Genomic DNA, 24,999 nt, shown 5'->3' on the forward strand with positions numbered 1-24,999 from the left:
GCCTGTGTTTTCAATCTGCTAAGGAGGGATGGAGATCAAGCAGGCAGTTTTAAGTGCTGTCTGTCCTTGAAGCCATTTGTTCAGCTCTTGCTACTTATAGATTTTTTTCTATGAAAGGGCATTAAGGCTTCGGAGGTGTCTGATTTAGAAGCCCAGTGCCAACTTCCCCAGCTTCTTTTGAAGCCCACTGGTGAAAATTAAGATTGTAGCATTTCAATGTGTTTTGTCAAGAGAATGCTGTTCAGCTTTGGGACACTTTTACTAGCAAAATCCTCAGTAGAACTCTGAGTGTGCTGTCCCTTCTCTTTAGTTTCAGCTTTGGTCACGCTTATATACACATGACTTGTGAGAGTAATAGCTGAGGGAATGGCAGTGGAAATCTTTCCTCAGCTTTGTCAAAGACTTTTCAAAGACTGTTCGCAGCAATGAACATCTGGAGTATTTTGCTTTCTCTGCTACAGTTGCTCTTTGAGTAGTGAGCTGTCTGCTTAGCCCAAATTGCTTTCCCAAGACTTCTTCCCAATGATCTGCCTTCAGATAAAAATAACCTTTGTTGGTTTTTTGGATTAATTTTGGTGAATGTGCCCTTAAAAAGAAAAGAGCCTTTAAGAAAAAAATATGCAAGATTTTAATTGCTCAAATTTCAGCCTATGTTGTCTGTTAAGATTGTGGTGATACTGGGAAAGCTTGGGTCCTACCAGGGCCTTGCCTAAGTCTGAAGGCAGAATAAAAATCAAAAGCGAGGGGAGAGGCAAAAAAAAAAAGAAAAAAGGACACTGCTTTTCCCCATGTGTTTTCTACTTAAATTCCCATTTCTGTCAGTCTTCATTTCTTACTATAGTGCAGCCAAATCTAGGATATATTCCTGTCGTGGAGATTTTTTTCTTCCCAGGCAAATAAAGCCATTTGATTCCCAGCATGCCATCAGTCTGTCACATTTCTGAAACCTGAAAAAGCCAGCAGTTTTTAGATAAGCTCTCTGTATAAATAAGTATTTATGAATAAATAATTATAGAAATTAATCATCTGTAATTGCATACAAATTTGGCACCGCTGCTTCCTGGTGCACATCTGGACTCAGGAAGCAATGGATCAATCCATCTTCAGCTTTTTAGGAGTTTTTTCCTCCCACTTCTGACTTTTAGTGTAGATAAGTGTAGATAAGGTTTTTTTCTGTAGTATCAGTTAACATGTCTTTGAATCCGTACCGGTATTTCCCACCCTTCCTTAATTAGAAATATTATCCTTGCAATGTTAATGCAGGGAAACAGACTACAGACACTATAATGAATAAGTTAGGCAGCACTTGTGACACTTGTTTCCCAGGGTTGAAAAGTGGGTCTGTACCAGTGTGCAGTGTTTCTGCCTTTGTAGTTCTGAATGAATATCATGCTTATATTGATGGTTTGTTTTAGTTTTTAAAGTAATGCTCATTTGTTCTTGTGCAGTCAGTTTAAAAAGTAGTCATTTAAACCATTTTTTTTGTCCTTTTTAGGTTCGTTTTCTATCTGATCTTGTGAACTGTCACGTAATAGCTGCGCCTTCAATGGTAGCTATGTTTGAGAACTTTGTGAGTGTGACACAGGAGGAAGATGTGCCCCAAGTAAGCCAAAGATCTGTAGACTTTTCTAGTGCTGTTTTCACCATTCTTCTGTACTATTACTCCTGTATTTATGCTTAGAACAGGGAAGCTTTAGAGAGAGCAAACTAAATGGACTGTCATGTGTGGTTTCCTTAGTGTGAGTAAAAGTAGCCTGTGGCAGTTAGAAAAAAAACAGGCATACACCAAGAAAATACCATCTTTTTATAGTGAGGTAGCTGAAGTGAATGCATTTTACTTTACTTTGGCAAGTGCATAGTGCCTGGTTTGTTCTGCTATATCAATAATCTGCAGAAGGACTGTGAAAGTGATACTGTTTTTTAAGTCTGCTTGTCACAGTTCAAGTTAAAAATGATGCATTTCAAGCGAGAAATTTTTTTTCATGGTCGTCAATCTAGTCTTTAACTGCTGGTATTTACATCCTCCAAAATAATAGTTTTGCTAATGTTATAATTTAAATTAAAATGGGGTGTATGTTCAAAAACTTCAGGAACTTTCTTGTCTACTTAGATTTCAGTATATTTCTTCCATGTAGGTACGATGTGACTGGTACGTATTTGCATTTCTGTCTTCTTTGCCGTGGGTGGGAAAGGAGTTATATGAGAAAAAGGACGCTGAAGTGGATCGTCTCTTGTCTCAGACTGAAAGCTATTTGAAGTAAGTTGTAATCCATTAAAAATACTCTTAGTGGTACCTATTCAATTATGGATTAATAGGTTTGATTATCGCTTGCTTAAAAGTATTCTAAAGTCTTAGGACTGAACCAGCCTGTGGGGGGAAAAAGCCCTGAAAATAGAATAGGTGGAGAGAGTTTTGAAAAGTTTTATTGACTTGTCTAGTTCTAGGGTATGTTGAAGGTCTTGTTCTGCTCATGCTGGAGCAGCTGCAGTTGTAAGTGTGCTGTGAATACTGATAGGTTGTTGCATCAGTGCTCTGCAGTGTGACTGCTTTCTGTCTAGATGCTTCAATTTAACATGGTTGTCAAGATATGATAATAGAGATATTTTAAGTAATCACAAGCCTGGTTTTTATATACTGTAGTCTTCATCAGCTGAAGAGATCAAATAGTAGTACACTTGTAGTAAGGAAAAAAAAAAAATGCTGCCCTAAATTAGTCTTTTAAAAGTCAGGTTTTCTTTCCTGTGTAAACAGACGCCGGCAGAAGATTCATGTACCCATGCTACAAGTTTGGACTGCTGATAAGCCACATCCACAAGAGGAGGTGAGTGGACTTTACATTCTTTCAGGAAATTTGGATCTTTTTGTTAAGGTATACTTTTATCATGAAATTAAAAAGAAGTCCTACATGAGAAATTCTCTTTTAACTTTTGGGTCTAAATATAAGGTTGTGTAGGGTGAGTATTTTGTTGTTTGTTGAAAGACCCTTGGGGAAAATTTATGACGTGAGGAATGGTTGTAGATTGTACTGTTTGTTTTGGAACTGCAGATACAGGGCTTCGTGTTAAAAGGACCTTTGTGAGAAGCAAAATGTAATTCCTTACTTATCCCTCAGTGTTCTCCCTCTGCAAGAAAGAAAGCTTTGTAGTGGCTTTGGTTTCTCGGCTCTGGGAAGTGCTAAACAAATACATAGAAACTGTGTGCAGCAGTCATTGTGCCACTGTTCACAAGTGAACCAAAAATACTGGAGGAGAGAGGTGGCATCTGGCTGGTTTGGGGTGGAATTTACCTTTTCAGATATTCCTGGGTTTTTTTTCTTTCCCCTAAGTTTGAGGACAAACTTAGTTGCAAAGTGAGATCTAAATTGATCTGGAAGTTTTAGAACATGGCCCTTTTACATGTTGTTCACTGTTCTGATTAAAGTGCAATCTTAACAATTGTCTTGTTAATCATAATTTGGGGGGATAGGCTGTCTGATTTTGACTAATTTGTCAACGTGAGTATTCTGCCTGCTCAATATCAGAATTTCCTTATTTGGTTCAGTAGAGGAGAGATTAGCAGAGTGCATTTGAGACCATGTGTTACCCAGAGTACCGCAAGCATGGCTGTTCAGGTGCCAGTTGTGACTGGTTTTGTTCCCATCTTGTAGAGCAATAATTTCAGTAAATGCAAAGCATTTCTTGCGTCAGTTATAACTTGAAACTTGTGTTCAGTAAGGCCACAGGCCTCTAGAGTTCTTGGCCTGCTTTTAGCAAGAGAGTAGCTGGCCAGTTTTCCCAGGTGTCTGTGCCATCTCTGGGAGAATGCTGGGACTCAGATTTGTGTTGAAAACCATGGCAGATGTATTACATATTTGACAGTATTATACGTGGCTTGAATATACTGATAGTTTTGATTGCTCTGGGGAAAGCATGGCAGTCCTATGGAGTATCTTTCCAATGTAAACGTTGGTATTATGTCTGTATTAATACCACCAATAAGCAGTGATTGAAGTAGTGTTCACTGGTGCAGTTTTGCTGACAGATTCAAAGGATGGCCATCATGCTAGGACTCCTGGGCGCTTGGTCTTTAAAAGCCTGCCAGTGGTTGTGTGAAACTAGGAGCAGCTCTAGTGTTTAGAGTTCTTAAATTGCTCTTGGTTTACCGAATCAGCGGTTTAAGACTTGAGTTTTTTTCTGAATAGAATACTGAATCTAAGAAACACGTTTCTGATAGTTCAGGGAGCTGCCACCTTTGTTCTGAGATTTGGCACATCTGATGTTTCTCACCTTTCTCCTTCAGTATTTAGACTGCCTTTGGTCTCAGATCCAGAAGTTGAAAAAAGACCGCTGGCAAGAACGACACATTCTGAGGCCCTATTTGGCTTTTGACAGTATTCTTTGTGAAGCGCTGCAGCACAATCTGCCTCCATTCACCCCTCCGCCTCACACCGAAGATTCAGTGTACCCCATGCCAAGGGTTATTTTTAGAATGTTTGACTACACGGATGACCCCGAGGTACGTGATTGCTGTGGGGTTCGTGAGTGGATCCCACAGTCAGGTTCCTACGCCAGTATTGTTCAGAGTGTGATGTCCTGTCTCCCAGTTGTTTGAACACGTGCAGCTGTTCTGCTTTAGTACTTCTGCAGAAGTGAACTAAGAGACCAAGTTACTGTACAAAGTAAATCTGTGAGGAGCAGAATGTAGGGAGTGAGGTGTTTTCATGCTTTCATTTAGAATGACAATGTTGATTGAATTCTCTAATGTCTCTAGTAAAACTACTGAGTGAGACTTTCCTTCCATACAAGTTGGTGACTTTTCCATGCTGGGTGTTTATTGTAATGTTTAAAGATTGTTGTTTACTCGTCTGTTAAAATTTGTTGATGCATATTGTGGAACAAAGAGTGCTTAATTGGGGTGAGTGAAAGATCCATCTATCTTGACAGTCTGACTCCAGCATCGTTCGACAGCAGGTATATAGACAGAAGTGTATAGGAATAGGAAAAGAATATATGCTGCTTTCTCCAGGTGCTTTTATACCTCCCTTTACTTTAAGTCTGTTGCCTTTTGCCTTCATTTATTTGCCCCTGGGTTTTTTTTTTTCAATGAACAAAACCATGACTGTTTATTCTTTCCACTCTATCCTGGCTGTTCCTGGCTTTGTTTTTTCATCATATTCCAGCTCAACTGTGATTTTGGGTTTTTTTCAGGCCGCGTTGTGGTAGCCTTCCTGATGGCTCCACAGAGCAAAGCGAAGACTGGATGATCCATGAACTTATGATCTCTAATTTTGACCCATTTCTTTTTGTAATGAGTCCTAGTATTCATTTTGTTTTAAACAACAATCTGTAGAACTGTGTCACACCAGCTTTTCAGTCCTCAGCCGAGACTTCACTGTATTTATGTGGAAGTTGGGCTATTTTTTCCACCTGTAAATGTATTTAGGATTGCTTGCTACCTGTAGTACCGCTGTATTAGCAGTGATCTTTCGTGAGTCTTAATTCTTTTTTTCCAGGGCCCCGTCATGCCAGGCAGCCACTCTGTTGAACGATTTGTGATAGAAGAGAACCTTCACTGCATCATCAAATCCCACTGGAAAGAGAGAAAGACTTGGTAAGAACACCTTAGCACTATGGGGCCTTGGCACTTTTCATATGCTACCATGGATTTGGTGCCATCAGGGATATGCAGAGTCCTCCACTGGCTAGACAGGGGCTCAAGAGTAAACGTTTTCTATAACATTTGAGGAATCTTGATTTACTGCATTTAACTATATTAAAAATGTTATCTGGAATATCCAGTAATATCCAGATAATGGAAAGTTTGTATGATGACAGTGGCTGCTTGAGAAGGAGTTCCTTGACGATACAGGTTGCGCTGAAAAAGATACGTAGACACACCTTATTCATGGGAGCACTGTGGAGAGTGTGGTTGTATTATGCTTCATGGAATTGTGAATCAGCTCATTTGTTGGGGCACAGCAAGCCTTGAGGTGGTGCCTTGCAGCTGACCGCACCGATGTTTATGAACACACTTCTGCTTCCTACTCTTCCTCTTGCATTCATCTCTTTGGGGTTACACAGCAGACATAATTGAGCACTCTCTGGGGAGTCATTGCAGGGCCAGCAGATTTTGTTAGTTTGAATTCAGCCGTGCCAGGGAACGGTCAGGGCACTTCATTTCTGCCTCAGCAATATCTGATGCGGGTAATCAATAACTGAGGTGGTTTGCCACAGGTAATTGGCTAGGTCATGCTTCCAAATGAAAACCACCAAACTTCTCATAGTATGACAAAAAATGGGCAGAAAGAGTGTTTTTGGTGGTGGCATGTGATAGGTTTTTTGTTATAGCTGGCTGATTCGGCAGAAATGAGAAATTGAGGGTTGTTGAAGTTACTGGGATAGCCTTTGTTAGTTCTCAGAAGAGAGTAGAAGACTAGAAGAAGATACAAGATTTGCCAGAGGTAGCCGTAAAATCAAGGAAGTAACATTTGTTTGCTTTGTAATGATGATAGGTGATAATGAGCTGATTAAAAAGGTGAATCACTTGAAGCCTGTGAGTTTCTTTTATAATCTATTAGCTTAATTGTGCTTTCAAGTCATTCAGAGCATCAGTTGTTTGGGGTTTTTTTTTTTTTTTTTTTCCTTTTAATATATCCATGTCATAATTGCAGATCACCATGACAATGCAAAACTATTTTGCATAGCAGAACAGTGTTCAAGTGATGTAACTGCATAGAGATAAAATACATCATTACAAATCATACTTCAGGCGATGCTCATTGTGCTGCTTGCAGTGTTCTTGTGTTGCTTCTGTTTTAAGTGTGCTGTGGATTGATGAATAGACTTCGGAAGGATTTGGATTTGTGCTGCTTTTGTCTGAACTCTTGCCCAGAATTATGCATTTTCTGTAACTTTGTTACTTCATCTTTACATCATGTTGCTGTGTTATGTTCCGAGCTAACTTAGTATCTATGGTTTTGCAGTGCTGCACAGCTGTTGAGCTATCCAGGCAATAACAAGATCCCCTTGAACTACCACATCGTAGAGGTATGGATTTTATACATAACCTATTTTGTAGCTCAGTTATTTCACAAGTAATGTGTCCCAGTTAGTTCCTTGATAGGTCCCTTAAATTACAGTTTGACTTGGCAGTCAACAGGACCTTGTTGAATTCAATAAATGGCTTTTAAGTGAGTGGGTTATATACAGTTGAAAGTTTGATGCTTTTTGTTGCAACTTTAACTCACTGCATGGGAGGTTTGGTCAAGCACAAGGTTGTGGCATTTCTCAAACTTCTAAAGCTTTACATGTGATGGTTCTAATGTATGATTCAGTCTAAGAGATGGCTACATTTAATTCACTTTTAGTTAAAAAAAAAAAAAGAATTAAAATACAAGATAAAATGGACACAAATTGAAATAGATGAAACTCCATTTAAACATAGTGTTGTGGTTTAAGCCCAGCCGGTAACTCAGCACCACGCAGCTGCTCGCTCACTCCCCCCTTTTCCCCCCGGCCCCCGGAGGGATGGGGAGGAGAATCAAAAGAATATAATCCCCATGGGTTGAGATAAGAACAGTCCAGTAACTAAGGTACAATACAAAACTACTAATGCTACCACCAACAATAATAATGATAAGGGAAATAACAAGGGGAAAGAAAAAAAAATACAACCAGCAGTGCAGCACAATACAATTGCTCACTACCTGCTGACTGATACCCAGCCTGACCCGAGCAGTGATCTGGGCCTTCTGGGTGACTCCCCTCAGTTTATATACTGGGCATGACGTGCTGTGGTATGGAATACCCCTTTGGCTAGTTTGGGGCAGGGGTCCTGTCTCTGCTTCCTCCTGGCTTCTTGTGCCCCTCCTCACTGGCAGAGCATGAGACTGAAAAAGTCCTTGATGGGGGTAAGCATTACTTAGCAACAACTGAAATATTGGTATGTTATCAGCATCGTTCTCAGACTAAAACCAAAGCACAGCAGTGCACTAGCTACTAGGAAGGAGGAGAATAACTGTTACAGCTGAACCCAGGACACATAGGAAAAATCTTCCGTTTGCTGAGAAGATGTTTAAACACTGGAAGAGTTTTCCTAGAGAAGTTGTGGAGACTCTATCCTTGGAGAAGTTCAAAACTTAAGAGGACACAGCCCTGAGCAACCTGCTTTTGGTGATGCTGCTTTATGTAGGGGCTGTTGACTAAATGATTTCCAGCCAGACTCAGCTGTTCTGCATGATTTTATGTTTGGATCTTCTAAATGATGTTGTTCTGCTGGCCCTGGAATGACCTTGATGTGAAAGTATGGTGTTTCCTCTGGGGCATCTTCCATGTTGGAGAATTTTAAATACCTGTAATGTGTATCAGAATCGCAGCATAGGTTTTCTTTTGCTACCTCCTTTGAAGGTGCCTGTTTTCAACATGCAGAGCTGTACAAAATTTCATTAATTTCCATCAAAAGTTGAACGGGATAGAGATTTCAGTAATAATGACAACTTGTCATATACAGGCTTTTTGAAGAAGTAACTAAGTAGGTATTTCAGAGCTAATTATAACAAGAAATAACCTTATGTGGAAGATTTACCTTGATAAAAGTGGAATTGAGAATTCCTCTTGGCACCAAAATGTCAAATATTCTGAATGCAGTAAAGTTTTGTTACCTTGGATCAACTTGTTCTTTTTGTGCTTTCAGAGCAGAGAAATCTTAAAATTAACAAAAATTTTCTGCTTTAAGATCAAAGCATATTCACTGGTCTTATCTTCACTATCTTAAGGTGCTGTATATGCCTCTGTGGCTGTGTGCTTTATGCTCAGCTGTACACTAATGCCAACAAACTGTTACTGCAATTCCTGGTGAAATAAATTACCTATAGGCCCTGGAAATTCTTTAGAAACTTGAAGGATGCGAAATAGCAAAGGTTTGTGTAGGTGAAATTACTGTAAGGAAGGGCAAGATGGCCTCGGCCCATGACAGGGGGGTTGAAACTAGATGATCTTAAAGTCCTTTCCAACCCAAACCGTTGTGTGATTCTATGGCTGTACAAGTTCTTTGACTATTACTGCAATGATTTCCCTTTTCTTGCAATTTCAAGGTATTTTAGAATATTAATTTCATTACTTGTCTATGACTGCTTAATTTTAATGAAGCTCCAGAGTTTTTTAGGCTTAGCATGTTTTTTTCAGGCTTCTGTTCATGTTACTGCTCCCTGGCAAGGTCTCTCTTGACAGTCAAGTTGGTGATACATTGCTTTCAGCAAGAATTTATCAGTTTAATCTGAAATTTTACAAACTTTTCAGTAAGTCTGTAGAACTGTGGAAACAATATGGTCTAACAAATAATAGAAAGTGTTACTTCAGGTTCAGAACATACCACTTAAGTAGAAGTAAATGTAGCCTGAAAGTGGTTGTCAGTACCTTCCCAAGTGCGCCTACTTTTGAGGTCCCTGAGGCTCCACGTTGTAGTTTGTCAAGCTGAGCACAGAATGCTCCATGCTACTCAGAATCTGTGCAAAACACTGAAACATGGTACCTTCCTCTCAGTTGCTTCTTACTGAATGGAACGTGGGTATTTCTGGTAGCTGTGAACAAAGAATGTCTGGGCAGCGCCATTGGCTTGTTGTGCTCCTACAGCTTTTGGTACAACTTGCACTTGTCAGAGCTCAGACATTCAGCTCATCACTGTTTTGGTCTTTCTTTGGCCTTGTTATTTTCGCAAAATATGGTGTGCCAGTTTGAAACGCTTAATCTGAACATTTGGTAATGAACGTGTGATGAGTGTCAAATACACTTTTATGCAGTATCTCAAACAGATAATGACTGCTCCACCAGTTATTATTTCCTATCTTGAGAAAAGGAGCAGGTTTCCACCTAGTATTCTACTTAAGAGGGCCTCCCCTATTTGTCTTAACAGTATGTCCAAGTAATACTGTCATGGAAAGGTTCTCCAGCTTCTTATAGTCTCTTCATGCTTGTAAGTCCTTCCTTAAAATAACAAGTTCCATTCAATGTGTTTTCATGTGCTGTTTGTGGAGTCTATAAATGGATGTTGATTTCTTATAGTAAGATCTTCTAAAGCTTACTTATTTAAGGTTCAGTTCTTCTGTGTTTATTTAGAAGTTTAAGGAGGAAATTGACCAGCCATAATGAAATCCTTTGTTGTATTTTAAATCTAGTTAAGAATGGCATGCAAAATAAAATGAACTCAGAGATGGACGTTGTACAATGATATTGAGGGCTATTTCCGTAGCCCTCAAAGATTGGCATGCTGTTATTGTAGGCAAACTTGAAAATAAAACCACGAACGCTGACTGCAGGATTGTTTTCAGTTTTATTAGAAGGATCCTCTACCAAGGGGTACCGAGCATAAATTTTTGTTGTGTGAAATGCTGGTTGTAGTTTACAGTTGGGAGTTGTGGCTTTATTTATGTAAGACTTTGTGTAGGAGAAAAGAGAATATGACGGAAAAGACAGAGATGTAATTTTATGTAAATGGTCTTTCATACTACATGCTTAGCTTCATTTGATATGTTTATTACTTACTGAGATCAGATGATTTCTGCTTTTCTCAGATCATGGTAGCACTGCAGTAGGTCATATTATAACTATGCCCATTTCTACAGTTACATGGTGTATTTGTTAGACATATTTATAATGCTGCTGGTGTGTTAATATGAAATGATAAGGGCTGTTAGAGTGGATGGTGTTAGTACAGTGAAGGGTTACCACTACATTTACAAGTTTCTCTCCCTTCTTCCTGGAACATGCATTTGAAAGGATATTTTTGGGGTATTTAATTGTTTAAGATAGGCGGCCAAAGTCGATGATTGTGCAGGCCATGTTAGGCCATGCTCTCATTCTGTGCCTTCCTCTCCTACAGGTAATATTTGCTGAGTTGTTTCAACTTCCATCTCCACCGCACATTGAAGTCATGTACACAACGCTCCTGATTGAACTCTGCAAGCTTCAGCCCGGCTCTTTGCCACAAGTTGTATCCTTTCTGTTCTGCTGGAGAGCATTTATAAAATGCAGTCTTTATTTTGTTTGTTCTGTAGCTGATGGGATAGCAACAAATATTGGCAGTGCTAATATTTTACAGCAGCAGCATGAAACTCTGCCTGTAACACCCATGTGAAAGAATAGCACATCCCACTTAGCATAGGACTAGACTTGCCAAGTGGGCAAGACTCTTCAGCTTTCTGGATGGTGTTCTGGTACTTCTTCTGACATTCCCAGGAAGTGCTGTCTTGGTGAGGGGATAAAATACAAAACTCTTGTTTGTCACTGCAGCCTAGATAAGTCTGGGCAGTGTATGGCACAGTCACAGACACATTAAATGCTCAGAAAGAAAGTAAGTGACTGGCTTGATCTTTTGTTCTAAAAACTGTGTGAGTATTCCTCTCTTGGAGGCCAAATGCTGAGTATGGAGGCATGACTCCCATCTAATTCTGGCTATTACATTGTCCCTACTTTGCTGCCATTTAGATCATGTTAGATCATTGTCTTGGATCAAGCGACAGACTGAGAATGCAGGCCAGTTAACAGGTGTCTGTCCACTGGTAATCTCATGCCCAAATTTCATTCTACTTCATGATACCACTCACAAAATCTCAATGATTAGAGCAAAGTCTCTTTGTAGAATTGGGCAGACATCCATGCAGAAGGTTTTTAACATTAATAGGGACACTATAAGAAGCATAAAGGCCTTGTTGGGTGAAGTCAGTGTAGACATACTCTCTCAAGCCTTCAGTGATGATCACAGATTGTCTGTGGATAAGCATCAACAGCAGCCCATGAAGGTGAGATCATAGAAGTACTCCATAAGGATGTTGGTGTCTTTTCACATCGCAGTCTTGCTTATGTGGTGCAAATTCTGGCTTTCTGTGGAAGAAGCCAGCAGTCTTGTTGCAATAATGGAAGAAAAGCAGATTGGGATTATCATAATATGCTGCTCCCCTATTTCTCCACCACTGAGGATTTACTGTGATTTACCTGATTTTGGAGTTGACCTAGGGAGCTTTCAGTAAAAAAAATAAATTGGTGACATTCTATTAAAAAAATGAAAGGAACAACATCTGTCTTATCTAGTTCTTTTTCTGTGAACCTTAATAAGAAACTTCCAGCTTGCACAAGCCACCGAAATGCTGTACATGCGTTTGGATACGATGAATACAACATGTGTGGACAGGTAAATGTGTTCTGGAGGCAATGGAATCAATATCCAATGTTCAGGATATTGAGAGGCTATGAAAAGAGTAGTCAGAAATCCTTGTTAGAACTTACTGGTGCTATTCAGAATGCGTTCTGGGCTCTGGCTTTGAGAAATCTGAAGAGAAGGGTGGAGGACTGACTGTTTGCCACTTCCTCCCAGCAGCACACCCCAAGAGGTCACAAGTCTAGCTGCCTGTACAGTACAGTTGAGATTAGTGACTCCTTCTTTGTGTTCAAGGTTGTTCATAGTTCCATAGTACTCCTATCTAGTACTATGCCTGCTCCCTAGTGATCTTGGAGGAGACTTGGAGTGCAGTTAGTGGCGTATATGCCACCAGAAGAGGAGAGTAATGATAATTTTTCCCTTTAAGTGAGGTCTGCATTGTGTAGGAGGGCTGTTAATTACTCATGGAAAAAGTGAAGGTAGCATATTCACAGTAAGTTTACGTTTTAATTGTTAGTTTAATAGGTCATATCTTTGTATGAATCAGGACATGACAGGCTATTTACCCATAAAAGCTTCTTTCTGACTCTCTGAAGCCAGTCTTTTGATTCTGTCAACATAAATGCTTGTTTAATGCTGTAATAGCTTTAGAGTTATGTTTGCCTTTGAAAAGTAGAATGCATTTGTAAAAAAACCTCGTCAGGTTTTCCTGCTCTTCTGATGTTTAATGGAGCTTTCTTTTTCTTTTAACAAAGATTTATTAACTGGTTTTCTCACCACTTGAGCAACTTTCAGTTCCGTTGGAGCTGGGAAGATTGGTAAGTTTCTCTCCTTTTGATTCGAACCCGATATTGCAAAAACCTTAAAATTACAAGCTTATTCAGGAAGTGTCACAGTGTAGTGGCCCTATTAATTGCTTTCCTACAGCTCTTCAGTAGATACCTTTCTTAATCTGTTCACCACCACTCAGTGGTAGATTATCTTGATAATCTCTTTAGTCATTGTATTGTCCCTGGTGAACTTTGTGGTAAATCGTGTAAACGTTCCCTAAATAGGGGAAGCAGTAATGTTGTTTCTTTAATTTGTCCCATACCCTTAGTCAGTTGCTGGCATATTTTCTAAAATGACTCCCCAGTTACTTTCAATAGTTTGCCCTGACTCTTGTTTCCTGTATTCGTACTGTAATCTTGCTCCCTTTCCTACCCTAAACCTTCGTTATAACCTTAATCCTTGAGACCTTGTGATCTCTTTCCCTCCTGCCAAATCCTAGCACCTGAAGTTCTGTCAGAGCTGGCCCTACCATCCATTCTTACCATGCCAAATCATGAACTTGCATCTCTAGCAGGAGCTCCCTGGACTCCATCAGTGTCTAACCAGAGGTTCCCCTGAGCTTTCCATTCCAGGCACCATGTAGAAAGAGACATCACCTCGGAGTTAAGTCTTCCCTACTTAACTTCCACAGCCTGCTACCATTCATGCTTTCTGTAGCTGATCTGCCAAAGTGTCCTGGTGGAGGGGAGTGCAACTCTTTTTGTGATAACATTTTTGTGGCTTTATTTCAGTTTCTTGTGTTGTCCTCTTGTGGAGTTAAGTGCTTGCTGGCTGTCCTAGTACACATCCATGCTGACTGACCAGGCAGCAGCCTTCAAAGAACTGAATTTTCTTTGCCTGGATGTTCCTTGATGGCAGTGCTTCTGTGGGTCTCGCTCACAAGCTGCCATTTTGCACAAATCTCACAAGTGACTGTATTTGAGGCTTTTCTTCATCTGAAATGTGTTTGTAATCAGCCATAAGTTCCAAAATTCCTGTGAGGGAGGAACAGAATATGAAGTCACATGAGGTTTCTTTCCTAAGGAGAGGGAAAGCCAGGTAACCATAAACACAAATTATTTTTAATCTGGTCGGGGAAGGGAAGCTACTTGAAAATATATCCCACAGAGATGAGATTCCAAAAATGCTAATGGCCAATAAGAAAATAGTGATAAACTTACCTCATTGTCTTACAATTGCCTACACTCTAAAACTGTCAAGCACTGCAGTTGTCCTTAGACCATGATTGGTTTGTACCTATTAGAAAATTATTAGCCAAAAAGAAACTAAAGCAAAATTGTTTTCTTAAAAACTATTGTTTTCTTAAAAGCTATCGCATTCTGTCCTTTGATAGGTCAGATTGTCTTACTCAGGACCTTGAGAAGCCCAAACCCAAATTTGTGAGAGAGGTTTTGGAAAAATGCATGCGGTAAGTAAGATCTTTTGATAGTTGGATTCAAGGCAGTTTGATTATTTTTTTGTTTGTTTGTTTATTTCTGAATAGCGATAGGACAAGGGGTGATGGGTTCAAACTTAAACAGGGGAAGTTCAGGTTAGATATAAGGAAGAAGTTCTTTACAGTGAGGGTGGTGAAGCACTGGAATGGGTTGCCCAAAGAAGTGGTAAATGCTCCATCCCTGGCAGTGTTCAAGGCCAGGTTGGACAGACCCTTGGGCAACATGGTCTAGTGTGAGGCATCCCTGCCCATGGCAGAGGGGTTGGAACTAGATGATCTTAAGGTCCTTTCCAACCCAAACCATTCTATGATTCTATGCATCCTGTCAGATTCCTTTTAATTTGGCTTGTCTTAGGCACATCTGTTCTTGCAATTCAGTTTCAATTATGAGGTGGGTGTGTTGCTGGTGTGATTTTAATCTGGTTTACCTGCTGTAGGATGCTTAGGACAGTACTTCAGAGAGAGAGATAAATGGGTGGAGCAGACAATAGTGAGCTGCATATTCAAGGTATGCACACCTGTAGTTACATAAAGACATGCTTCACCATAGGCGTGGAAAGAAATAGAGTTCAGGCAATGTTCCTGGAAAGTATTCAGCATTCATAGAAATGGAGGGAACTGATCATCAATTATACTAAAAACTGATAATCTTGCGTATTCTAGGTGCCTCTGATGTTCCTTGACCTTAAAACAAAGAACCAACCCACCCTCCAAGCAAACAGAACAAACCCCCCAAACAGAACAGGAGTACACAATCAGGGCTGGACTTAAAATTGTTGACATAGAGTGATATAGGAAAGAGAGCAAAATGTTCAAAAAACCTATGTTGTTCAGCATCCTACATGAAAACATTCATCCAGTTTTCAGTGAATTCAGTATAGAAAGTGTGAAAGTCTTGTGCTTGCAAAGCAAATGCATTTTTTCCGTGGCGCACTTCCATTAAAAATTCTGGTAGCAAAATTAAGCCTTTGTGGAAGTGAAATAAGCTGGAAAGTAAAATGAAGATGTCCAGTTTACTATTTTTTCTGCTTTGAATACCAATTTCTTACTAGTTTTCTACATCACATCTTCAGCTTTTGCATAAAACATCCTATCAGGCAGCCTCTAAATCTTTTCACAAGCTAAATTAACTGTATGAGAATGAAACTCTAGCATCACAGACTTCAAATAGAAAGCATCTACTAGTAAGTTTGGTTTACCTAAGCTCCTGCTACCCAGCAGAAACTACCATTCTGTTATTGATCTATGAAAGTTAAATGTAGGAAAAACATTGTAACACAGTCACTTTAGAATTAGCCCTGATGTTATTCCCATTTTAATTCTACTGCTGTGGAACTTGTTATTTCCAGACTCTCCTACCACCAGCGAATAATAGACATTGTTCCTGCAAGTTTTTCCGTCCTCAGTCCTGCTAATCCAGTGTGCATTTACAAATACGGAGATGAAAGTAATAGTAAGTATGAAAGTTACTGAGGGGTCAAGTTGAAAATAGTGTTTCAGAGCAAGGGAGTGCACTATGTTGACACTAATATCAGTTGTCATAAAGAAGGATACATCTGAAATAAATATGCATGATTTCTATATGTGTAAATATGCTTCACATGAGCAATTAATATATATTAAGCCTGAATCTCTGTAATATAATCACCTCGGTTACTTCATGAGGAAAAGAAAATCCAGATACATGAAGTTACTCTTGCTGAGGTGGTTGTGGTGGTGTACAGTACTGTTTGCGAGAAGTCTAAAACTGGAAAATCTATCTGTTTCCCCTCTTTGGGCACAATACTGTGCAAAAGTCAGCATATGAAGTGGTAATGTGAGTTTGTTCTTTGAACTTCATGAAACAGTAGAAGATTTTACCAGTAAACTCGGTTTAGTGAAGTATACAGAGGCAGCAGAGGATGTAAAGCTTGAGATGCAGAGATACCTTGTTACTCCTTTTATTACTGAGTGAAAAGACAATCTTAAGTATAAAAGTGTTATCATCAAAGATACAGTGAGAACAACCAAGGAAGTATTGTATTTTTAGGAAATCCGTGGCATATGGAGTAGAGCTTTAGAGTGATTAGCTGAGCTCAGCTGTAAACACTCTGCTCAAGGTTATGTATTAAATATGAATTAAATTGTGCAGACAAGGAAACGTGTTGAGTGATGTGGACAATGATACTGAACACAGCTAATCTTAGGTGTAGGTGGGAAGTGTACTTGTTTCTCTGAGGCACAAGCTGGTGTTAAAAATACTCGCTTGTCTTCTACATATTTTTGACCTCTTTGCTTTTGTTTAGGGTCTCTTCCTGGATATACTGTGGCGCTCTGTCTAACAATTGCCATTAAAAATAAGGCCAGTAATGATGAAATCTTCAGCATTTTAAAAGATGTGCCTAATCCAAACCAGGATGATGATGATGGTAAGATGTATGCTGCTAGGCTTTGGCAGGTTGTAATTTGTTTTGTGTGTAGACTATCTGCCATCCTTTGGGGAGCTATGTGTGTGGTGGTTAACAGAACTGTATTGCTTTTCCTTCTAATAGTTGGTTTCAATTTATCTGTAAGTGGAAATAATACACCATTGTTAGGGGGTTTTGTAAACATCTTGCATCCAGAGACAGGCCTGTTTTTCTTAACATGGGCAACATGATGCTTGAGGTGTGTTTTCTTGCGATCATTTACAGAGGTAGCATGAAAGAATTTAGCACTTCCTTTGCCTTCAGCAACAGAGGGCAGTTCATGCTGTTATCCCCACTCCTCAGATTCAGTGCTTGTACCCCATCCTAAGAGCTTCCCTCCCTTGGTGTAGACCGACAGTGGGTAAGATAGCCAACCTGCTGGCTGTAGTCTTCTGTGGATATAAACTCATGATAGGACTCCACTCACGTCCTTTCTAGCTTTGCAGCCACAGACAGCATTGATTCCTAAAATGCATGTGTTGTAGGGAGTGAGAAGGAGTGCAAAACAGAGAATTAGGAAGTGACTGGAACAGGTTGCACAAAGAAGTGGTAAATGCTCCATCCCTGGTAGCGTTCAAGGCCAGGTTGGACGGAGTCTTGGTCTAGAGTGAGGTGTCCCTGCCCATGGCTGGGGGGTTGGAAGTAGATGATCTTAAGGTTCTTTCCAACTCTAACTATTCTATGATTCTATGGTCTATATAATGGGGATGGCTTCGATATTTCTGTAATATTTGCACGTGTTCTGTTATACAAGCAGAAAGCAGCAACAGTCTGCTGCTTTCTTTGTTTTTGTTTTTTTTTTTTTTCCCCCTGGGATCCACTGTCACGTTTCCTGCTTTGCTTTAGGCATCACCCACCAAAGTGTGCTCTGCCTCCTGCCAGGTACCTTAGGCTGTGGAAGGGGACTTGGCACCACTCACCCTAGTATCCATATTTGCTATTCATGCTTGCTCGACCCTTCTCCCATGTCATAAAGTAGCCAATCTCTGTATTCTAATCATCCTTACCTTCCCCTCTCCTCATCCACTCTCCCTTTTTTATGGTCTGCCAGGCCTTCAGCTTGATGCATAACTCTGCGATTTCCTTTCCTTTCTCTCTCTGCTGCTGTCCATCAGTGCTGTTACACCTTGAGAGGCTAGCTGTGTCTCTGATAGTTTCTTCACTGACCTGGAATTCTTTCTGTGCGTTTTCTCCATGGCAAAATGGGAGCCTGAAGAACTGCACATTTTGGAAACTCTATCCTAGCCTCTTGCTCACGCTTGCAAAACCCTGTTGATGAAACTTTTTTGTAAAATGAGTTAAAACCGTAAGTTATCTCTACAGCTAACTTACGCTTTCGTTGAAGTACTTAAAGTTTTAATTTTAACTTGCAGATGAAGGATTTTCCTTCAACCCTCTGAAAATAGAAGTGTTTGTTCAGACTCTGCTCCATCTAGCTGCAAAGTCTTTCAGCCATTCCTTCAGTGCCCTGGCAAAGTAAGTGTAATATGTGCATTATTTTGGGGCTGTTTAATTCTGACAGCCTGATAAAAAAACTGTAGTGCAGGCTTCAGCAATGTTTTAGGTGCTCCACAATGCAATGTGATTAGGCGAAGAATGATACTGCTTACTGAAGGAATGGTAGTATAACTCCTAAGTTGTAGGTGTGAATGGAATCAACAGAAATGCGTACCTTACAGACACATGATGTAAATCAAACAAATGAGACAGGTTTGGAACATTACTTCGTATTAGAATTACTCATTTGCTGATTATAGTGCGGCACAAGGGTTTCTCCTTACATTCAAATAACTGGGTAGCTCCCACCACAATACCTTTTACTGTGAATATGACTCTAGAACAGTTATGTCTTTATAAAAAATGAAGAAAGAAAAAGGAAACATGAAACTTCAAAGCAGTCTGCTGTAAACGTCTATCTACCAAAGCACAGAGAGTGCATCCCTTAAAGCATATCTTTAACTTCTGAAGAATTTACTGCAAGAATTTTGCTACCTTTTTGAGCAAAATGAGATAAAATAACTGGGTTTTAAGCCTGTGTGTTTTGGAGTTGCTTTTAAATGGCCTCAATACATGAAAGGTAGTCACGTGCATCTTAATTATTTTTCTATCTGTCCTTAAAGATACATAAAACTATTACAAAACCTGTACCTGGGAGCTTTATAGAGGCAATGTTGATAAAAAGCTGTAGGTAGTAACCTTCAATCAGTAGTATAAGAGGCAGGGTAATATGAATACTTAAAGCCACAGTATTTTCACTGTCGCATGCCAACAGTGGCAGCCGTGAGATCAAAAAGAGCCTCTTGCGCTTTGTATTACAGTAATCTGGGTTATGAATGCTGTGTAGCAGTCAGTGTAACTGCTAAAATAGAGGCTTTTAGAAGCATTTCCTTCAGAAAGAGGCAGACTGGATAAGTGTATAAAGTTACAGAAACACATATCAAGAGGAAGGTCTAAGACTGAAAAGGCAGCAAATTTTGCTCCAGCTGTGTATAGATAAGCACACGGAGCATGAAAGTGCCTCCTGCTTCTAAGAGTATGAGAAATGTAGCCCAGCCTCAGGGAGTAGGTTCACCACTAAGATTTATTTAAGTTGCCTTTAGGAGCAGAGCTGTCATGTCTTTGTAGCCTATTTTAGCTCAGGATGGTTATATTTTCCAAGGAATAGTTGTTCAAGAATTGCTGCAGATAGGCCAGAAGAATTTTTGTTTACTATCTGAACCACTTGGATTGTGTCTGCTGCTCTTCTGACCTAATCCCAAGCCCTCCACTGACTACTTGCATCTATTGAAAGGTTTCATGAAGTCTTCAAAACGCTCGCTGAAAGTGATGAGGGCAAACTCCATGTTCTGAGGGTTGTATATGAGGTTTGGAAGAATCATCCACAGGTAAGAGGTTGCAATGTCAAGAATCTTTGTAAGTTCCAGCTCACAGTGGTCATATTTAATAAAAACCATTACATTTTGCTTTATATCCTTTAAAAATAACTTGTCTATTGTCACTTTATTTGAAGGAAAGTTCAGATTTTAATTAAATTGTATTTACTGTTGTTACTGGTGCCTGAAATGAAAGCTGGACATAAAATATAACCATCACTGAGGCCACCTCATCCTCAGAGTTCATTGTGGGAGGGCAAAGGCTGCCATTCTAACTTGGATTTGTATTGCAGTTTGTCATACAAGAGAATAACTTCTGCTAAACCCATCTTTCTATTCAAAATTGGAAAACTGTAGATGTGTAGATCGAAATAAGATGTAGATCTCGTATCAAAAGTAGGCGACATTCTTAGAAATGTGGGAAGATCGGAGGGTTTTAGGGTTTGGTTTTTTTTGTCCTTTTAATTGTGGGTGAAAGCCATACAGTTATTCCACAAAGCTCATGTTGGAGTCACTGTTGTGTGTGAGCAGAGGGAGTGGAGCTGCAGTCATTGGCTGTTCAGAACAGATCAGTCTGACAGTGCCATGATTTTGTTCGTTCTTGAGCCAGAGGAAATAATGCCCTGAAAGACTGGTGAAAAATGCCTCGATTGTTTAAGCTGTTCGGTTTCTTCACAGCATTTGTTTTCTCCCTGAGCTGTCATTCTTCTATAAATAGAAATCGATAAGGAACTCAAGATGAATTTTCCTGCGTTAATTATTTCATGTATTCCTTACTGGTGTGTTTGTGTTGCACTTTATTGTGCTTGAAAGTGGACTGTACCTCACAGGTGCATAGGCTAGGCTTTTGGAGGCAATGCTGCTGAGGACAACGGGTAGTCCTTGCATCAGGTACTGGACCTGTAATCCATTCCCTGTGGGAAAAACTGAGCACCTAGAAGATAGCTATGTGAGATGTCACCTCTCTTCTAAGTACACTAAAAATATTGAAAAAGCAGGATTTTTTCAAATATATTAAACTTTCTGCCCAACTTACTGACCTTGAAAATGTGACAATTAGTCTGACCTACTTTTTAGTGCCATTTAACTGGATCAGAAGAAATTACATTACTGCAGTAAGATATCCGTATCCTCTTCCTTTTTGTTCCTTTGTATTGCAGCATGACGAAACTGAGGTGGAGGTTTCAAACCCAGATAATCAGCCATATTAGATTTTTATGAATAAATGAAGATAGCTTTAAAAAATACCAAGTGCAAAAGTCATGAAGGCTGTTCCACTTGATTATGGAACTTAAATTTTCCTCTCTTGTATTTATTGCAGTTCAATCTTTTGCTTCTGCTCAAGCCTTTTATATTTGAGTCCACAACCTCCCTCGTACGCAGAAGAAATGGTGCCTGGACAGCAGGACACTTGTCCAGAGTCTGTTTTCATGCTGCTCACCCTGCTGCCATGTCTATGGGAATGTCTTCTGATGTGGTTCAGAGTATGAGCAGTACTCACATGGCGTATAGTGCTAATGCATGATCTGTGCTGCAGATAGTGATTTAGCGATAGAAATTGGTAGTCCCTGGACCAACAAGGTCGCAAGGGTGACTTCATAAAGAGAAACTTTTAACATTGAGGTGAAGTGGTTTCTCAAAATCCTGGGCCTGTGTGTCTTGGAAAATGAGGCTAGGTAATCAGAAAATCTTCCTGGCAATACAGAAAGAAAAATAGAGCATAGGATGCTATCCTGGGACTTGAAAGTCGAGTGCTGAGTCTTCTGTATGATTCATTCAGTTATTTTAATTTTCCTTCCTTAAAAGGAGCTTTGTTACACTTCCTTATTTGACAATGGGTGGTTGTAAGGATAAATACAGTGCAGGCTGTGGTTCTTAGATACCGTGGCATTCAATCCCATCAGTAACCAAGATAAGCCTTTTTTCTGAACAGCTTGCAACTGCTTTAGTCAGTAACTCCCCTCTGCAGTTGCCTGCTAGATTGCTTGCAACCCCCAGCATCACGACAGTGCCTGTACCAAGGAAGAGGTTCCATTGACTGCACAGCGCTGGCTCTGTCCTGAAATGAATGGGTCCTGTAGAGAAGAGCTTACTGTTGTATTTGAAGGCTGTTGTACTTCAAGGAGAGCAGGCTAACAGTAGCTCCTTCCATACCATGATCCAACAGGTAGATATGCTCTGGTTTGAGTACTTTGATGTCAAGTACTAGGACTGTGTCTCTTAAGACCTCACTTCCCGTTGATGCTTGTACTTTGCTTTCGTATGGAAGTATGTATGTTAACAAAAAGTGATATGTGACTTTCACAAGAAGTAGAAGAGGTGGTTAGAATGCTTTATGTAAATTGATATAGATTCCCTACTTTGAGCAGCTTTAGGGTAGACTATCCAGCTTCTTAAAGTATTTGAAATCACCCAGTAATACTACCTATGTAGAGTTGCATCAAACCATCTCTGGTTTTATCAGAGGCTGGACTATTTTACATAGATTGTGTGTGCAATGTCTTTCTCAAAATATAGATGATTGCTGTGCTTGTGGACAAGATGATTCGGACACAAATTGTTGACTGTGCTGCAGTAGCAAACTGGATCTTCTCTTCGGAGCTTGCACATGATTTCACTAGGTAACAAGAATTTGTCTTGGATGGTTACTTGTCTCTGAATTACTATTTTAAGTGGCCAGTACATAGTTCAATCTGTGAAAGCTGAGCAATAGAAGGAAAAGGTACAATTAAAGCTTTTGCTCCTTCTACAAAATATATACTTTAGCATTTGCCTTTCTGAGTTGGGATATGAATGTTTATGTGACAGTTCCAGGGTTGTTCTGCTTTGACAGGCTTAGAGACTACTTGCAAAATCACATGCTAGCAACATTCTTGCACTATTTCTAGACAAAGTCTGTTGCTGTGTGTTACATAGCTGCTAGCTTAGTGTGGTCCTGGTCTTCGGTGGAGGTGTGTAGCTTGTACCACCATGGAGAATGGCAGAATTTGATGTTGATAGTCTTGCAGCGTGTGTATGAAATACAGTGCTGGTTTGGAAGTGTACTGCAAAAAATGGATAAAGAAATTACAGTTAAGCTTTCTTACATTGCACGCATTCCTGTGTGTTGAGTGTTCGCTTAGTCTAGTAGATGTTTAAGTATCATTTGAATTTTTTAAATTCCCCTAGCTACATTTTTCTCTAAGAATCTACTTTCAGTTTTCTTTCTTAGACTTGGGTTTTGAGAGTAGTGTTTTGAGCTTTATGTCTTTCCTAGGTTTTATATCTGGGAGATCTTGCATTCCACAATTCGTAAGATGAATAAGCACGTTCTGAAGATTCACAAAGAACTGGAGGAGACTAAGGCAAGATTGGCCAGGCAGCACAAAAGAGTAAGTAATTTGTAATCTTTAATTATTTAAAACTAAGTTATACAAACCTGCCTGCTGTCAGATCGATGCATATAGTTGAGTTTGGGAAGGACTGAATATATATGTTTATCAGGAAGCATGTTGGCAGACATGGTCACCTGCAGCCCTAAGACATCGAAAACTGGATTCATTTTCTGATGGTAGCAATAACCTGGTATAATCTTTAGTGGAATTCATTTGCTCTGCTCAAGTGCTCTCTTGTAAGTGTCTCTTTCAATACAAGCATGTTTTCCACTTGCCTTATAATCTTGATTCCAATTACCCTATTAGATGACAATAAGAACAGTTACAAATAATAGTTGAAGAGTACTCTCATGGCTTCTATGCAGAAGTGCACTGAAATAGCTATTAGCCATTGAAAAGTTGTCTGTTCCTGTGCTTCTCATGGATGCTGCTGTATTCTGACTCTGGCAACTGTCACTTCCTTCTTCCACCTTAGTTTTCTGAATACTGTGTGATCTGGGTTACTATATACGATAAATAGATGAGCAAGCAGCTGCTGTGGTGTGCTGTTCTCCCAAGTGGGGCAGGAAAATGGGGTGAGAGAGTACCTTCTGTGGCAGCTGCAAAAGACAGGGCTCAAGGAAGCTTGGCTGAATGCAGTGCTTAGTTGTGGTAGAAGGAAGTCAGTTTACAAACATGTTGAGAGTTGCAGAGAGCAGGAGAGAATTTCCATGTTTGTATGTGGTCTGTGAGAATGATTGTCTGCATAAAACCCTTAGCTAGCTCCAGAACTTTGAACAAAGTTGGTGGCACATGGCATTGAGGCTGCTGATGGTTTTTGAAGAAACCTGCACAAGTCAGTCTTTTTTTCCCAGAAGTTTCTGTTGAGAGGTCACTAATACCTCAGAGTTTGCCACTGTCGGTTCGTCCCAGCCCCTTCATTCCTCCACTCCCAGCAACAGCCATCCTAGTTGCTTGCATCCTCAATCCACATTGATCAGCAGTTAATAAACGCCTGTGATTATTGAAGACCTAGATGCAGTCATTGATCTTACAGTGAGGCAAAATGCTTCCCTGGCATCTCTAAACAAATACACCAGTGTTTTCATTTCTGTACTTGTCTCTTGCTGCAGCTCTTACTCTTACTGAGTACTCTAAATTACTGTTGTGCCAGGAAGAAGCATTTGTATGCAACAGTGAATAGTTCCGCAGCATGACCATTCCTTCTAGAGGAAGTAAGCCGTCAAGTTTTGATGTACCCAGCTTGAATTGGATTACCCTACTATGGAATGAGTCCAAGGCTAACATGCTTTCTCTTAGGTGCTATTGATCCTTTAGCATTTTAAGTTCAGGAAACCTCTGTAGATGGGGAAAAAGCAAGTTTCTATGGAGAGAATATAATTAAATTCTCACTCGCTCTGGTAGGTCATTTCTATTTTTCATGCTGATTCAGAACTGTAACTATCTTTTGATTGTGAGTTGTACATGCTGTGCATAGGCAAGTGAAGGTGTGGCCCTGTGTTTGTCACATGTTACACATGTGATAAATATTTGAACTTCTGAGCTGTTAAGTTACGGGGATTTTTGCACAGAAACAATCCTGTGAGACTGAGTCACTGTATGTACCATAATCCATAAGATTCTGCCTTTCCTCCTATATCCCTTGTAATCTTGTGTAAGACTTTGTTACCTGAGCTCCCAAGTCTGGTCCTGCTGCGTATTTTGTATTTTTGTTGTAGTTTTGCTTTGGTTTCGAGGCAATGAGGAATGCCATCTTCCTAGTTAGTAGTTTGGTTTCCATGCTGACCCTTTGTAGTCTGAGAGCATCTCTTTTGATCATGAATATAGGGAGTCCCCACTTGAACACCATGGGCTACACTTTTGTCTTCCTTCTGTGCTGAGCAGCCAGATTCATCTGAGTTCTTGCACA

General features: G+C 39.9%; 1 protein-coding gene across 3 annotated transcripts in view; it reads left to right on the plus strand.

Moving 5' to 3' along the window:
- Nucleotides 1-24,999, plus strand: part of NCBP1 (nuclear cap binding protein subunit 1) — a 32,551-nt gene that overhangs the window by 3,174 nt on the left and 4,378 nt on the right. The window contains exons 5-20 of one of the 3 annotated variants that reach the window (XM_030471227.1): nucleotides 1,496-1,603; nucleotides 2,136-2,257; nucleotides 2,753-2,822; nucleotides 4,280-4,495; nucleotides 5,493-5,590; nucleotides 6,963-7,026; nucleotides 10,856-10,966; nucleotides 12,099-12,163; nucleotides 12,886-12,948; nucleotides 14,295-14,369; nucleotides 15,746-15,849; nucleotides 16,682-16,804; nucleotides 18,217-18,319; nucleotides 19,635-19,728; nucleotides 22,234-22,337; nucleotides 22,973-23,087. In XM_030471227.1, the coding sequence (XP_030327087.1) occupies nucleotides 1,496-1,603; nucleotides 2,136-2,257; nucleotides 2,753-2,822; nucleotides 4,280-4,495; nucleotides 5,493-5,590; nucleotides 6,963-7,026; nucleotides 10,856-10,966; nucleotides 12,099-12,163; nucleotides 12,886-12,948; nucleotides 14,295-14,369; nucleotides 15,746-15,849; nucleotides 16,682-16,804; nucleotides 18,217-18,319; nucleotides 19,635-19,728; nucleotides 22,234-22,337; nucleotides 22,973-23,087 (1,635 nt within the window). Of the gene's footprint in view, nucleotides 1-1,495; nucleotides 1,604-2,117; nucleotides 2,258-2,752; nucleotides 2,823-4,279; nucleotides 4,496-5,492; nucleotides 5,591-6,962; nucleotides 7,027-10,855; nucleotides 10,967-12,098; nucleotides 12,164-12,885; nucleotides 12,949-14,294; nucleotides 14,370-15,745; nucleotides 15,850-16,681; nucleotides 16,805-18,216; nucleotides 18,320-19,634; nucleotides 19,729-22,233; nucleotides 22,338-22,972; nucleotides 23,088-24,999 lie in introns of those variants that run through there. The other 2 variants (XM_030471229.1, XM_030471228.1) reach the window with 2 other exon arrangements.

Source organism: Strigops habroptila, chromosome Z (assembly GCF_004027225.2).
Source record: "Strigops habroptila isolate Jane chromosome Z, bStrHab1.2.pri, whole genome shotgun sequence".
Classification (NCBI taxonomy): Eukaryota; Metazoa; Chordata; class Aves; order Psittaciformes; family Psittacidae; genus Strigops; species Strigops habroptila.